This window comes from Botrytis porri (assembly GCF_014898465.1).
Source record: "Botrytis porri strain MUCL 3234 chromosome Unknown BPOR_001, whole genome shotgun sequence".
Taxonomy (NCBI): Eukaryota; Fungi; Ascomycota; class Leotiomycetes; order Helotiales; family Sclerotiniaceae; genus Botrytis; species Botrytis porri.
In genome coordinates, this window is record NW_024066075.1 from 553,278 (window position 1) to 567,420 (window position 14,143).

Here is a 14,143-nt window from a genome sequence, read left to right on the forward strand (position 1 = left end):
CAGGACCCACATCTCGAAGGTCCACGGGAGCCCAGGTGGCTTTAGGGATCGTCTGTGGCACAGTAGAGTACATTCCAAGTCACGTGCATCATATCATAGGTAACCTTGGAAATCTCATGTCAAAGTGAATTGTAGATAGCTGTACCTTTCTATACCTCCAGGTAGGTATTGAGAGAACTTCGCAACTTGATGTTTCATGTTAGTACCACATGTCATCTGAATCTACCCACATTAGTTGCCGTGTTGATATCGTTCATCAATTCACTTCACGATTCTATCCACCTAACAATCCGGTATCCAAAACTCTAAAATATAAACCCGGATATATTCGAAATCATTGGTATGACTTCTTACAGATGATCTTTGAATTCCTACAAATCTAAATCTACTATGTATCTTCTCAAATCAAACCAAGCATTGCTCTATCTCGAGATCCACAGCAGTTGAGAAATCTCTACGCGATCTAATTGGTGTTTCCCACGCGACCGTATAGGACAATCAAAACATGAATCCCCTCATCATCTCACTCGATCTGAAAAGAAGCCCCCACAGATTCCATCTCAGCATTGCATTGGCTCTCTCAACTACGAAGCAATATTACGTGGCACCCATTCAACCAACCAACGATCGAGTGATCCAATGCCTACATCGTATCTATCTTTCAAACCACCCCCCAGTGACTTACAACCCCGCCCAAGATTTCCGGTACATGCAGTGCAAATTCATCAAATAAACAATACTAACAATCAAACCAAAAAGCAAGCCATCAACAGTTTATAAGTACTATTGTATTGTACTAACAAGAAAGGGACGAAACCTAAGATTCGAAGCCAAAGACTATGGAGCAAGCTCCCGATTAAAAGAGCCTATCTGATCTGCATCCAGCACGCTACCTTCAACTCCATCCCAAGATCCCAAGGAAATATCTCCATTTAAACGATCGGCGCTAAAGAGGGAATAGAACAAAAGAAATTCGTATCAAGTCATTACATTGATCCTGGCCATGCCCATCATTCACTCAGCTCTGACTTTCTTGTTTGGATTCGCAGCTTCAGCGCAGATCTCTCCCAACTCTCCTACTTTGACAAGTGATTCGTCGACGATTTCTTCGTTGAGATGGGTTAGTTGACTGATTTCGAAATCAAGAAAAGATTTGATGGCTTTGGCGTTGGTAGCGCCGGCTTTCATGGAATCGCGGAGTTCTTTGAGCATGATTCTGATGCGGGCTTCGGCATTCTCCAATTGATATTCGACTGTTTGTCCATACAGATCGGAAAGATTGGAGATGGGTCGGACAGTAGTGAGGACGGTGTCGTCACGGACACGTGGGGATCGTGGACGGAAGGAGGTGACCATGGTGACTCTCTCTTGTCCACCATATGCTTGCAGTGCTTGGTGATCAATGTAGCGACCTTGCAAAACCACAGCGCATCCCTATAGAATGTTAGCAGATACTCTTTGATGGGTGTAAGCGATCAGCCTTACCTTTGATGGACCGCGGACTTTTTTGATGTCGCCAAATCCAGTTCTCAAAGCAGTCTCGCCACCCACCATTCCTGTTGTGTCACTCATCATAAGAACACAAACGAATGGATAACTGTCTCTGTGCCAGCCGACAATGGGCTTCTCATCCTCCTCGCTTATCAAAACACTGCTATCATGGTTGTGTTTCTTCCCTGGAACAGACAAGTTGACATGGCCAATTTCATAGTCCATGACAGGAACAAGATCCACACCCGCGATCTTAGAGATAATCGCGAGAGTTTCAGGGTGTTTCCAAGCCTCGTAGATGAATTTGCCGTGACTGCGTAAGAAGACATGTTAGTCGAGTAATCAATGAAATCAAGAGGTTGTGTTAAAACTTACTCGGGTGCATAACCACGGAGTTGTTTGGGTGCGATATCTGAAGTATAGCTATACTTCTCTTGGACTTCCTTGTCGAAAATCTCTTCCCTCATGACATTAACAGCTTCTTCGCTAAAAAGGCGGAAGGGCTCAGAGACAGCGATGGGGGAAACACCAGAGGCGGCAGAGTATCCAATCTCTTCCATGGTATGGACATAGCTAGGCTCTTCATATTGAAGATGAGTCTCAGGCTTGAATAGCTTTCCGACAGCTGATGCACTCTGCTCGGAGGCTAGATACTTAGCGAAGGATCGTTTGAGGCTGTCTTGAGTTACTCTAGAAGAAGTGTAGTTTGCCACCTTAGGGAAAAAGTTTGGCTCAGGAGTTCCTGGTTGATGGCTTACGTCGATAGTGGCCATTTTTGATGTAGTGGACTGTTTTGGTATTGGGGAAATGTAAGTGGGTTGTGGATTTAAATAGCTGAAATTATTTTTCAAGCACTGATGTACTGTTATCGTGTGGTGTTTTGATGTAGATCCTTTTGATCTGAAAGATGTGGTGGTAGAGAAGATTATTCGGGGCTCGTGGATTTATGTTCAATACTAAATAGACTGTCAGAAAAGATGTACTAGCGTAGCACATGAACTTGATGCGTTTGGGGGAACATATGGCCGTCCACTGAATGGCAAGCTCAAAATTGTTCAGGGGAAGCGATCACAACAAAGTTGTCAGAGTTTGATGCATTGCCAGCTCGAGTACCACTTCTGAAGCTCGAGGCTTAACATTTTTATGGTATCCGAGGTTGAATGAACCTCATCGCTTGCCCGACTGAGTTTGAGCTAAAAGTCTCAACAGATGAGGAGAGAGAGCCGACGTAAGAAAGCGCACCCATGCCTTGTGAACAGCGCATTGAAACGACAGCAAGGAATGTGGATATACTAACAGATGAATTTGTCTGAGGTGCAGATATTCACTGAGTTGCTGACTGGTTTGAAAATTGTATGATAGCATAAAGGAATAATGTTTTATTGGTATAATAAAGGTTATTGCAAAGGTCGGCTCGAGAAGGACAACTCTTTTATATCTATAACACCTTTCAAAGACTTGAAATTGAAGCCCAATCTACGTCTTGTGTGGTGATCCATCGGTGCCACGATTGTCAACCAACCATCATCTTACACTACTATCAATCCTTCGTTAATTTTGCACGTCCTCGATGCTTCGATCCTGGCCGCCCTTACTATGCTCCTCCACACCTTTCTTTGGCAGTGAGTTTTCCCTCCGTAGGTGACCTTGGGGGTCGAATGTGGAGATAGTTTCACGATATCTTGGGTAAAATCGTCACTCCAGCATACTCCTTATCGTTGTTTAATATCCGGAGTGGTTGATCGACGTGCGTAGGTCTAGCCCAAACAGCAGAATTGATATCTTCTACTAAGGCGACGCAATAATAGCGCTGCACCAAGCGAACATAAATGCAGGGCATTGTAACTGAGATACATTTGCATGGAAACTGTTTCTGCAAATGGATAGTGGGAACCACACGAATAAAAAACGGGCACAAGATAACGTGGTAATCAAATCCTACCCTGACCACAACATCCAATCGGTGAGCTGCCTCAGTGTTATAACCAGCCACAGGAACAAGGGAATTGTATGCCAGTTCCATGCTCGAGCGTCATCAATTGTATGATTTAACAGTTGATAATGTATAGTTGGAGTACAAATTACCAAAGTTAAAAGACGGCAACCAATTATGGAGACAAGTAGAATCAAAAGTGGAGGGAAATCAATGAATGTGGAGGGCTAATGCATCACGAGTTGATCAGACCAGCTGGAAATGATGACCCAAAATGGAACACAAAACACTTCTTAGCACTATCGGCTATATTTGGCATGCTTCGCTTGATGCATTGAGCCGTTAACGGACAAAAGACAAGAGACAACAAAATAAAGAGATAAAATGAGACGCATTGAAGGCCGTAATTGAATGTCGCAATGGAGAGTTGCAATGGAAGAGTTCGCAGCGGGAAAAATATTATCTACCTGTATCGTTTGTCCATTTGAAAAGTCATTTTTCGTGGTAACGAATGCTAGACACGCATATAATGACCTTCTCAATCGAAATAAGGTTCGTATAGGTATATGCTACTACTACTGAAGTAGTAAGAAATCCACTTCAGCTAACAAACTGTTGTTGGCAATTGCCCAAGACCGTTCGACTCTCCAGAAGAGATAATGTCGTGTGATCGACATTTTCCTTCACACAAGAGACTGGCACGGTCCTGATAACGATATTGGCAACAAGAGGATCGTTTGTGTGGAGGTTGTGGCTTTTTGAGGGGAATTTCCGGTAAATTCGGCCGTTCATCGTGAGTTTATATGCCTGGTAGGCTGGGCCTATTAATGGAGTTGACAATGTGACGCATTGGGTTGATGATTGATAAAGTCCGTATCCATTTCCCAGTGATGTGGGTGATGATGAGTTGATAGCGATCTTTTCTTTTAGTTGTTGCTTTGTGGGCTTCGTTATCGAAAAAAAAGCTATATCATAGGCATGTAAGTTTGTGTGTAGAGTGTACTTATGTTGATGTCTGGATAGATTTGGAATAAAACATAGCCAGGTTGCAGAATACACTTGAATAGTAATCGGGAGGGACTAGTGGAGAGGAAAGATGTCTAAGATCATAAGTTCAAACATTTGAGTAAGAGAGACCAACTGAGCAATGTCATTTTGGTCTACCTCGCTAACTGCCGATAACTGGGCTTGGCTCGGTTGATAAGAAATCCCTGCACGAAGATAAGGATGGAACGTGGCTTGAGTGGGAAATATGAAAGTAAGCACGAGACACATTAGTCATATTTTGCATGTGACTTTTCGGCCGATCGGGATTGGTATCGGCAATGGTGTCGGGAGTCGGACATCGGGCCTTAGAAGGAATTTCTAGAAAGGCAGGTGATGAAACTGCAGGAAGCTTGGACTCTCTCGAGTACGGAGTTCGAGTCTACTTCGTACGAAATGAAACCAAACGGGTTACGCCAGCAGGTATCTGATCAAAAGAAGTGATTCACATTCTGCCAATACCAACATCTCCGTACCATATTCATTGTGCACCAATTGCAGGATTGCACTGGCACTATGTCGTCGGATAAACCTACAGAGAATCCATGGGATAAAGAGACGAGTCACAAATTTGAAAGGTATTAATAAGCCATCTCCCTCATCTCAACTTGTGGCAAAGGGTTCAAGATGCTGATTTTTCCCTGCAAAGTAAACGCCCTGGAGAATACTTTGACCCTTGTCAAGAAGCAGCTTCAAGAAGTCTGAAATGTTTGGCTCGCAACGGAGGTGATAGAGATATGTGTACGGACTATTTCCAGTAAGCTTATCCCCAGAATTGAGGATGAAGAAGAAAGCAGTACCGGGTAGTAAACCTGTCTTATGTGGACCCCCTGATACCCAATGCCCAATGAACAATAAACAAGCAACAATGGCAGCAAACTATAAATTGGCTCTTGGGGTTTATCACAGCTTTTGAGACTTTCATACATCAGGACTGTGGACTAATGATTTGCAGAGCATATCGAGACTGCAAGAAGCAATGGGTATGCATCAATCCTTCTATTGTGGTCAGCTAACCACATACTGATATGACTCTAGATCGAGCAACGAAAGGAAGCCAAAAGGAAAGCGGGGTGGTTCTCTTCATGAAAAAACGGATTATGTATGATAGTATGATAGAAATGTGATGTATCAGTTTGCGGAGAGGGAGGATAATAGAGGTAAAAGTCATCGACAAGGGGCCTTATCCGACAGCTCAAAGTAACATTCTGGGCAAGAAATTCAAAAATGGTTGCTCAATTCGTTGGTGTTCTGATAGACGTTGTATTGATTGAAGGAAACTTGTTAATAAAGCATATAATCTAATGTATGCGGAATACCTGTGTACGACGCCTGATATCCATCACTTTCGCCAATAACTAAGGTTAGCTACCTACCTAGATATGGAATGCAGCACATGAATCTTCATTCAATACCACAAAACATATAATGGAACGGCATACTAGATACATATCTTCCTACCTCTGTTCTTGCATTGTTTGGACTTTTACTCATGTTTTCACCGTGTGTCGCTATAATTTATGAGACTATGGATGGCATAGGAGAGAGAGCTAACAAATTTGGTGTTCTTGCCTTTCCTCGCTAGTCAAATCCAATGGTGCAACTTGAAAAAAAAAATTATATTCACCAATATTGATTGACTTGTTGAAGACTCTGATTGTTTCCAGTCCGGCATCCTGATGACAGGCCACGACACCTGCATACATCTAATCAACCAACTTGAGAATACTCAACCGGCTACTTATCTATCACATCCGGCATATCTCCTTCTCGATCTCTACCTGGTAACATTTAAATGATGGCCGATAAGCTACTCAATGATCGTCAAGATATCCCTATTTGGAATGCCGTCGAAGCCGGCAATTTCAAGCAAGCGCTGAAGTTAGTTGACAAGAGGTTGGCCAAGAAGCGGACACCTCATTTAGAGGTATGTGTGAATGGTGAAAAATCACTGCTTTTCTTTCTCACGTGACTGAGGAATTCTTCCATCTCACCAGTATAGCTAAGCAATTTTTCAGGCGTTCAAGATTTATATTAGATCACGTTCGTCTACTCAATCGGAGAGGGATATTGTACTTCCTCATCTTGAAGATTTGGTCGCCAGGAAGGTTGTCATTACGGATCAGGAGGATATAGATCTCTACGATGATGCTTTGGTCAATACCATTCCAGAAGCTGGATCAATTTGGGCAAGGACGATTGGTGTGTTGCGATGGCAAAGTGTCAAAGCATATCCCAAGCAAGAAGATTCTGGCTTGAAATCGTTCAAGGCCTGTTTGTCGGAACGCGACTGGGAACATGCTCAACAGGTATTTCAAGCTCTCACTGATTTCACCATGGAATACTAACAGATGCTTGATAGATTGCAAGTAGTCTTGAAAAGACGTTCCCAGGTAAACATCAATACATTTTCTGGAATATCTCCTCTTTGTTCCTTAGATCCGTAAGTAATTGTATTGGACGAGGAGCATCTTCTGAAGCGTTTTGCTTACTTGTCACCAGATTTCGAGCGATCTTCCAATCGAAAAGAGAACTCTATGGGGCCGCTTGGCTTATGGACAGATTAGTAAGCTTGCTACAGCTACAATACAAGCAGATGTATGTATTCATGTCTTGCCCAAAATTACTGATATTAACTCGGTGATTTCAGAAGTCAAAGCCTCTTCCGACTCGTGCGGTACACACACCGCAGGAGCTGTTACTTTTACAACGGATTACTGCTGCGCATGGTAAATTGGAGGATCGGTTGAATTATTTAAATGAGCCTTCTCTTGGACCCGAGTCAATAGTTGCCAAAGGCGATTGGGAATTATGGAGAAATAAATTAGAGCTTGTGGAAAAATCTGAGCACTGGCAAGAACTTTTTGAGACAACTGGCGGTCTTCTCAAACGTTCACGCACAAAAGATGAACGCGGGCAGATCGTCGAGGCTAGAATGGCCGACTGGGCCGTGTGGCAAGCGTACCTACACTCGGCTCTTTCTTTGCAAACCCCCTCGTAAGTACTGTGACACCAGGATATAGAACAAAAACTTACAAAAGCAGGGCTCTTGATAGAGTTTCGACAGAAATTGCAGCTCATCTGGACCCTACTTCCGGAATTGACAAAACATGGAGAAGAAATGCGTCTTTGGCATGGCTTGAGTTTACCTTTAAGAGTTTTTCTACACCATTTGCTGCTGAGCCATCGGGATCAGATGTAGATAAGTATCCTCGGGTGGCTGCAATCGTCAAGTATTTGCAAGAATTTGGCGATGCTACCACAGCCTTTAGCGATCTCAGGCCTTACGTAGAGCTATCACAGAGTGAGGAACGTACCAAACTGCTCGAAATTCTCAGGAATGGAATTCAATTTGGCAAAAAGGCAAAGAAAGATGATTTGGATTCTCAATTCACGGCCCTTTCGGTCACTAAGAACGAAGTAAGACATGCACTTAAACTCAAATCTGCTTTTTATGTTTCTAACCACTGATACAGTTCGACAATGCAAACGATATGACGAGGTGTGTTAACTTACACAAATTGACTCACCTCATCGTGAGTAGTATCTCTGAACACGAACGTCGGTCGAGCCCTCTACATAAAACTAGCGAACGATCATTCACTTGCACATACTGCTCCAGCCCTTGCGGGCTATACTGTGAGGTCTGCCTCGAGCAACTCTCCAAAGATTCTATTGCCGCTTACACATCTGCAATGAATGACAACGGGAAAATTTCCAAGTCTCTTCTCCCTACAGACAGACATCCTGCCGATGATTTCTGCACATTGGCAGCAATGTGCTTGATGAAACTTGCTCTTTCAGACTCCAGTGATTCTGATGGATCTTTAGAAGGCAAAAGAATCGCGTATACCTTGCAAGCAGCTGTGTGTCTTGAATATGGCTGGTCACAGTCTAAATCGAACTCCGATTTTTCACTCATTCTAGTTAGGATATATGCTTCTCTTGGCTGCGGCCAACAAGCTATGAAAGCATACCTCCACCTGAGTTTGAAGCAGATACAGCTTGATACTCTTGGATACAGTATACTGGATAGGATATCATCCCTGCACCCGCATCCATTCCCTTCTGCCCCAGATGGATCTTCTGAAAATCTCAAGCCTGTAGACCACCTTAAAAAACAAAGAAAGATGTACGGAAATTGTCGTCACCAAGTTTCGAATAACACTTGGAAAGCATTTGAGCATGGAAGCTACAACACAATATTCCAGTTCCAAGAGTTTTCTAAAATCATCACCAACACATTATCGGCAGTGTCTTCTGCTGTTGAGACAACAAAGATATCACGGCTCTTGAAGCAGAGCGCGCCTTCGGATGTTTTTAGCATTCTTCGTAAGTCTACCCTGTTAGTTTGATACAATCAAGAGATGTCTGACATACAACTAGCTAAAAACCCAGAGATGTTGGATAAATTCTCGGATTCCAATGACTACACTTCATTCCCTGATTATGAGTCTACTTTGGGAACAGGACTTGAAAAGTCTACCCGGTTTGCACCTGGTCCATCTGTAAGTTTGTATCATAATACCGCCTGCAGCCCACTAACTCCATCCAGAGCGACCGAAGCCGCGCAGACTTACTTATCGAGAAATTAATCTCCATGATAAACTCTGATGCCAAATCCACACCAATCAATCTTACCACCTTCAGAGAGAAGACTCTCCAGATCTCCACAGGACTCCAAAAACAAGCAGAATTGATCAAAACACACCCAGACGAATCCTTCTTAACACGCTCCGAAGCCTCAGCACTCGAAGCATACAGCAATCTCGCTTCCATCATAGCCAAAGCCTGCGACCCTACCGCATCATCAGCTGCAGATTATCAAACCTTGCTCGAAACATCTAACAAATCTCTATGCGCAAAATTAGAACAACATCTCTCTTTTATCAAAGAGGCTAAAAATGTAACCCCAGCTCTATGGAATACTCTTCATACGCTTTACACTGCCTATGATCTCGCATCTGTTATTATTAGTGCTACGAAATTCCTCGCGCATAAAGATGTTAAAGCTCATAAGTTTCAGATAGAGCAGAGCAAGGCTTTGGCGGGAAGCGCAAAATCGGTAATGGACGCAGTGGTTCAGAAATCGAAGGAGATCAAGAGTGGATTGGATGAAAGTGGGTGGATTGATCGGGTGTTGGAAAGTATGGAGGTGGGAGAGTCAGGGGAGCAGTTGAGAAGTTTGGCGGGAGATAATTTCATGGAAGAGTGGGCTGGGGGTATGGTGGAGGGGTGGAGAGATTCGGTTACTGGACTTGGCTTGTTGAAAGTATAAGGGGAAGTTGTAAATTGGGCGAGGATGCAGATAGACACTATGAGCTCCAATGTGCAGTAAAATTTCGCTTTAGCGAGATATAGAGAGGCATCGTAATAACTCATCTTCCCACAAAGCTCTCACTTCCTACATAGTATTCATGCACCTTTCCAATATTCCCTCAAATATATGTTCATATCATTGTTATTATGTTCAACCCACCTAAATATAATCCTAAGAATTTTTTACCCCCAGACAAAGATAACAAATTTATCACATCATATCTTCCTCCGCAGCCTTCTTTTGCGCTTGCTTGAGAGCAAGCTGCTGTCTCTCCTCTCTCAAAGTAACAAAAACCCAGAACCAAGCCATCATTTCGATAAATCCCCATGTAAAGACAATACGATTCTTCAGACCCTCACCCCAACCACCAGCATGATAAGAGTTGCGCGATGTGAACATAGGGGATGCGGACGAGAAAAGCCAGGAATAGAGTGCTAGTGCTGCGGAGAAGGAAAAGCGGATGGGTGCTATGAGAGAGTTAGTTTTGGATTTGGATTTTGGTATGGATGGAGGGGGGACAAACCTTGGGTTCCCCAGTGGTATTGCGATACTTCTTCGGGCATGGATATAGCTACTAAGTCTGTGATACCGAGGAAGAGGAATACGATTCCGAGAAAGGATATTGGTGCGGATTGGCGGTCGAAGGAGCGTTCGTAGGGCTGTTGTGTAGAGAGATTAGTATGTATTAGATATCCAGGTATTTATATATCTTGACATTGCAGATGTGGAAACTAGAAATAACTCACCAAACCCATCGATTCACCCAGGATGAAAACCAGTGACTGCTCAGCAATCGTCACCGGATTGGTAATGAAAAAGAATGCGAGAGTGATGTGGAGGAGGGAGAGAGAGGTAATGATTGTGGCGCCGGAAATAATCCCCATGATGAATATATGTTGTTGTGTAGAGATGGATGGATAGGGGATGAGGTGGAAAGAGTGACTTTATTATTTTGGATGAGCTGGATATTTTTGGTCGAAAGATCATACCTATCTTCATCAGAGCTACAAGGCTAGATGCTACCCTGAAAGCTTTATTTAGGCGTCGGGATTTCTCCGATTCCGAAGCAGGGGCTGTGCCTATAAATAAGTTTATGAGGCTTCAGGGAAGCTCGAGCTGGAGGAATTATATATATCAAGATCGTGCAGTATTTTGAAATTCAATTGTTAATCAACCAGTCAGTATTCTTATCTCAAACTGAATCTACAGTATTTATAAGCTTACAATCATTTTGATTTATTGCTTTTATCATGTCTCATAAGGTTTTGTGGCTGTTGTATCACATATACATGAAAGTGTTTTCCTAAGGATTTTCTGTTTTGATGATTTATAAATCTTGGCATTTTGGATCAACTTCTGCTTGGTCAGCAATCACCAAAATTCGTTCTTCGGAAAGGGCCCTGTGTCACCACGACGCACTATGAGAATATCCCGAGCTACACCCATGTCATGAACTGTGACCCCTGAAAGTATCAGATGAGGGATAAACAATTTTGAGCTTGTCTGCCATCCAGCAAGATTGTCACAATGGCAGAAGCTAAATTGGAGGTCGCAAAACATATCAAGTATTGGCAGAGATGTTTACACTCTCTATTGCCTACTGTATATACCAGTACAGATTCCTCGCGCATGACGCTTGGCTTCTTCATTCTTTCCGCCCTCGATTTACTTAATGTTGGCGTATCTACATTTCCAGAGTCGCAACGCAGAGCTATACGAGCGTGGATACTACAGTGCCAACATCCGTTCGGAGGATTTTGTGGTTCTACTAATCATAGGTTTCCTGATGTTTATTATGCAGATGTAGGGAATGGGAAACGAGATATTGATCCTGCGAATTTACCTGCGACATTTTTTGCGGTCTTGAGTTTAGGTTTTGTGGGAGGCTTGAAGGATGTGAAAAGGAAAGAGTGTTTGCGATGGCTGAAACGATTGCAGAGGGAAGATGGAAGTTTTGGGGAATTCATTACGGAAGATGGGAAAATACAAGGTGGGACAGATATGAGGTATTGCTATGTGGCTACAGCGCTTCGATGGATGTTGACGGGAGATGCGCATGAGGAGAGGGGAGAAGATGATATTGACGTGGAGAGATTGGTGGGACATTTAAGAGCTGGGCAGACATATGATGGAGGAATTTCAGAAAGTGCGCAGCATGAGGCGCATGCTGGGTATACCTTTTGTGCCATTGCGTCCTTGTCCCTTCTCGATCGACTGCCAAAACACCCCTCTTCGCAATCTACCGAATCATCGAATTCAGACTCCACTTTACCTGGTCTTACGAACTTGCCGGAGACGATTAGATGGCTGGCATTGAGGCAGACTTCGTACAATGAAGAAGAGGAAGAAGATGAAGATGACCATGATGAAGCGGCATCGGACCATCACTTTGTACCGGATGTCGACTCTACTTTCGTCGGCTTCAATGGGCGGTGCAACAAGCGAGTTGATACTTGTTATTGTTTTTGGGTTGGAGGTTCCTTGAGCATGCTCGGTCGCTCCGATGTTATCAACAAAGATGGATCTCGACGATTCTTGTTCGAAAAAACACAGCATATGATTGGCGGTTTTGGAAAAACGCCAGGTGATCCACCAGATATCTATCACTCGTATCTGGGTCTTGCTGCTCTAGCAGTACTGAAAGAACCTGGCATCAAGGAACTCGACTCCGCATTGTGTATCAGTGTGGATGCCAAGAAGAACATAGAAGAGCTAAGGAAAGCTGCATTAGTTCCCTCTAGGACATATTGGGTGCATGGATACAGTTTCACGGTTAGGGAAGATAGTCCCCAATTTGGAGAAAAGATGGCAATGGATGAAGGTCCGCCGGAAAGTCTAATAGATGCTTTTGAAGGTGTTAAGATAGCGGCATAATAGCGGTTTTGTAATTCTTGACTGGGTGTTTCTGTAGTACTTTTATAATGATACCACCTGAATTCTTATCTTTGATAACTGTATCAAGTAGAGAGTGGCTTGAATGTATCATGCTCGCTGTACACGTGTAACTATCTTCAAGCTTATCTCCGGAACTTTTTTTTCTTTGGCATATCTCCCTGAAACTCCATCACGCGGCTTTTTATCGGCAAAACACCCGAGCCTTCGATCGCCTAACGTCATTCGCCGAAGCTATGAGCTTTGAGCTCTTTACCGTACCTAGGTCTTTCAACCTCGTTAAAACACAACCACATTCAATATGAGGCTTCTCAATTTTTCTCCGCTTCTCCTCCTGGTAAATGCGGCTCAATCGTTTGATTCGCAGACTCCAATTATCGACGAATCGTCCTCTGGCTCATTGAGCCTCCTCGAACTTCACAAATCCCTTGTCGAGATTGGATCTATTACAGGAAATGAACATGATGTCGGCGCATTCCTAATTTCTTATCTGAAGGAACAAAATCTTACCGTGGAGATACAAGATGTCGAATTAGTCGAATCGTCATCGTCGTCGGGAAAGAAGCGTCAGAATGTGCTAGCATATATTGGAGACAAGAGGCAAACGAGAACATTGGTAACTTCGCATATCGATACCGTGCCGCCTTTTTGGCCATATGAAAGAAGAGGTGATGAAATATGGGGCAGAGGAAGTGTAGATGCGAAGGCGAGTGTTGCAGCACAAATTACTGCGTATCAAGACCTTATTGCGGCCGGCAAGATTCGCGAAGGAGATGTTGCGCTTTTATATGTGGTCGGTGAGGAAACATTGGGGGCTGGTATGAAGGAGGCCAACAATCTGGGTCTTTCTTGGGAAACAGTTATTTTTGGCGAACCTACGGAACTAAAATTGGCGGCTGGACATAAGGGGATAATGAGTTTACGTATAACTGCGAAGGGAAAGGCTGGCCATTCGGGATATCCTTCGTTGGGAAGAAATGCAAATGCGATGTTGATTCCTGCCTTGTATGAGTTAGGAAAAATGGATTTACCGTGGAGCGAGAAGTATGGAAATACCACGCTCAATATTGGAAGAGTTGATGGAGGTGTCGCGGCGAATGTTATTGCGGAAGACGCGATGGCCAAACTCGCGATTAGAATCGCTGCTGGTACGCCAGAGGAATTAAGAAAATTGGTTCTAGATGTGATAGAAAAGACCGGACAGGATTTGGATGTTGAATTCACTCAGGGATATGGACCTGTACATTGCGATAGTGATGTGGAAGGCTTTGATACCATCACAGTCAACTATGGTACTGATGTTCCAAATTTAGAAGGAGATCATAAGAGGTATCTGTATGGGCCGGGAGATATTTTGGTCGCTCATTCTGATCACGAGCATTTGAAGATCTCTGACCTTGAGGAGGCTGTGGGCGGTTATAAGAAGCTCATCGAACACTCGCTGGCTTAAGTTAGGTTAATTG

The 14,143-nt window shown here is 43.5% G+C and overlaps 6 protein-coding genes across 6 annotated transcripts; 4 read left to right on the forward strand and 2 right to left on the reverse strand.

Moving 5' to 3' along the window:
* Nucleotides 1-1,014: 1,014 nt before the first annotated feature.
* EAF01_000165 (uncharacterized protein) lies at nucleotides 1,015-2,264 on the reverse strand (the record flags this gene model as incomplete). The annotated part of the gene is made up of 3 exons (XM_038908415.1): nucleotides 1,015-1,434; nucleotides 1,486-1,804; nucleotides 1,867-2,264. The coding sequence occupies 3 exons, from the start codon at nucleotides 2,262-2,264 to the stop codon at nucleotides 1,015-1,017; spliced, it is 1,137 nt and encodes a 378-aa protein (XP_038775321.1).
* A 2,720-nt stretch (nucleotides 2,265-4,984) lies between these two features.
* On the forward strand, nucleotides 4,985-5,557 carry EAF01_000166 (uncharacterized protein; the record flags this gene model as incomplete). The annotated part of the gene is made up of 4 exons (XM_038908416.1): nucleotides 4,985-5,046; nucleotides 5,118-5,225; nucleotides 5,424-5,451; nucleotides 5,507-5,557. The coding sequence occupies 4 exons, from the start codon at nucleotides 4,985-4,987 to the stop codon at nucleotides 5,555-5,557; spliced, it is 249 nt and encodes an 82-aa protein (XP_038775322.1).
* A 491-nt stretch (nucleotides 5,558-6,048) lies between these two features.
* EAF01_000167 (uncharacterized protein) lies at nucleotides 6,049-9,887 on the forward strand. Its single transcript, XM_038908417.1, has 9 exons — nucleotides 6,049-6,395; nucleotides 6,487-6,777; nucleotides 6,831-6,911; nucleotides 6,971-7,066; nucleotides 7,119-7,465; nucleotides 7,513-7,888; nucleotides 7,945-8,800; nucleotides 8,855-8,976; nucleotides 9,024-9,887. Exons 1-9 carry the CDS (start codon nucleotides 6,264-6,266, stop codon nucleotides 9,744-9,746), a joined length of 3,024 nt encoding a protein of 1,007 aa, XP_038775323.1. The 5' UTR covers nucleotides 6,049-6,263; the 3' UTR covers nucleotides 9,747-9,887.
* Nucleotides 9,888-10,838, reverse strand: EAF01_000168 (uncharacterized protein). Its single transcript, XM_038908418.1, has 3 exons — nucleotides 10,535-10,838; nucleotides 10,312-10,447; nucleotides 9,888-10,255 (listed from the first exon to the last, which is right to left on the reverse strand). The coding sequence occupies exons 1-3, from the start codon at nucleotides 10,670-10,672 to the stop codon at nucleotides 9,999-10,001; spliced, it is 531 nt and encodes a 176-aa protein (XP_038775324.1). The 5' UTR covers nucleotides 10,673-10,838; the 3' UTR covers nucleotides 9,888-9,998.
* Nucleotides 10,839-11,315: 477 nt separating this feature from the next.
* EAF01_000169 (uncharacterized protein) lies at nucleotides 11,316-12,662 on the forward strand (the record flags this gene model as incomplete). The annotated part of the gene is made up of 1 exon (XM_038908419.1): nucleotides 11,316-12,662. One exon carries the CDS (start codon nucleotides 11,316-11,318, stop codon nucleotides 12,660-12,662), a length of 1,347 nt encoding a protein of 448 aa, XP_038775325.1.
* A 319-nt stretch (nucleotides 12,663-12,981) lies between these two features.
* On the forward strand, nucleotides 12,982-14,130 carry EAF01_000170 (uncharacterized protein; the record flags this gene model as incomplete). Its single annotated transcript, XM_038908420.1, has 1 exon — nucleotides 12,982-14,130. The coding sequence occupies one exon, from the start codon at nucleotides 12,982-12,984 to the stop codon at nucleotides 14,128-14,130; it is 1,149 nt and encodes a 382-aa protein (XP_038775326.1).
* Between the last annotated feature and the right edge of the window lie 13 nt (nucleotides 14,131-14,143).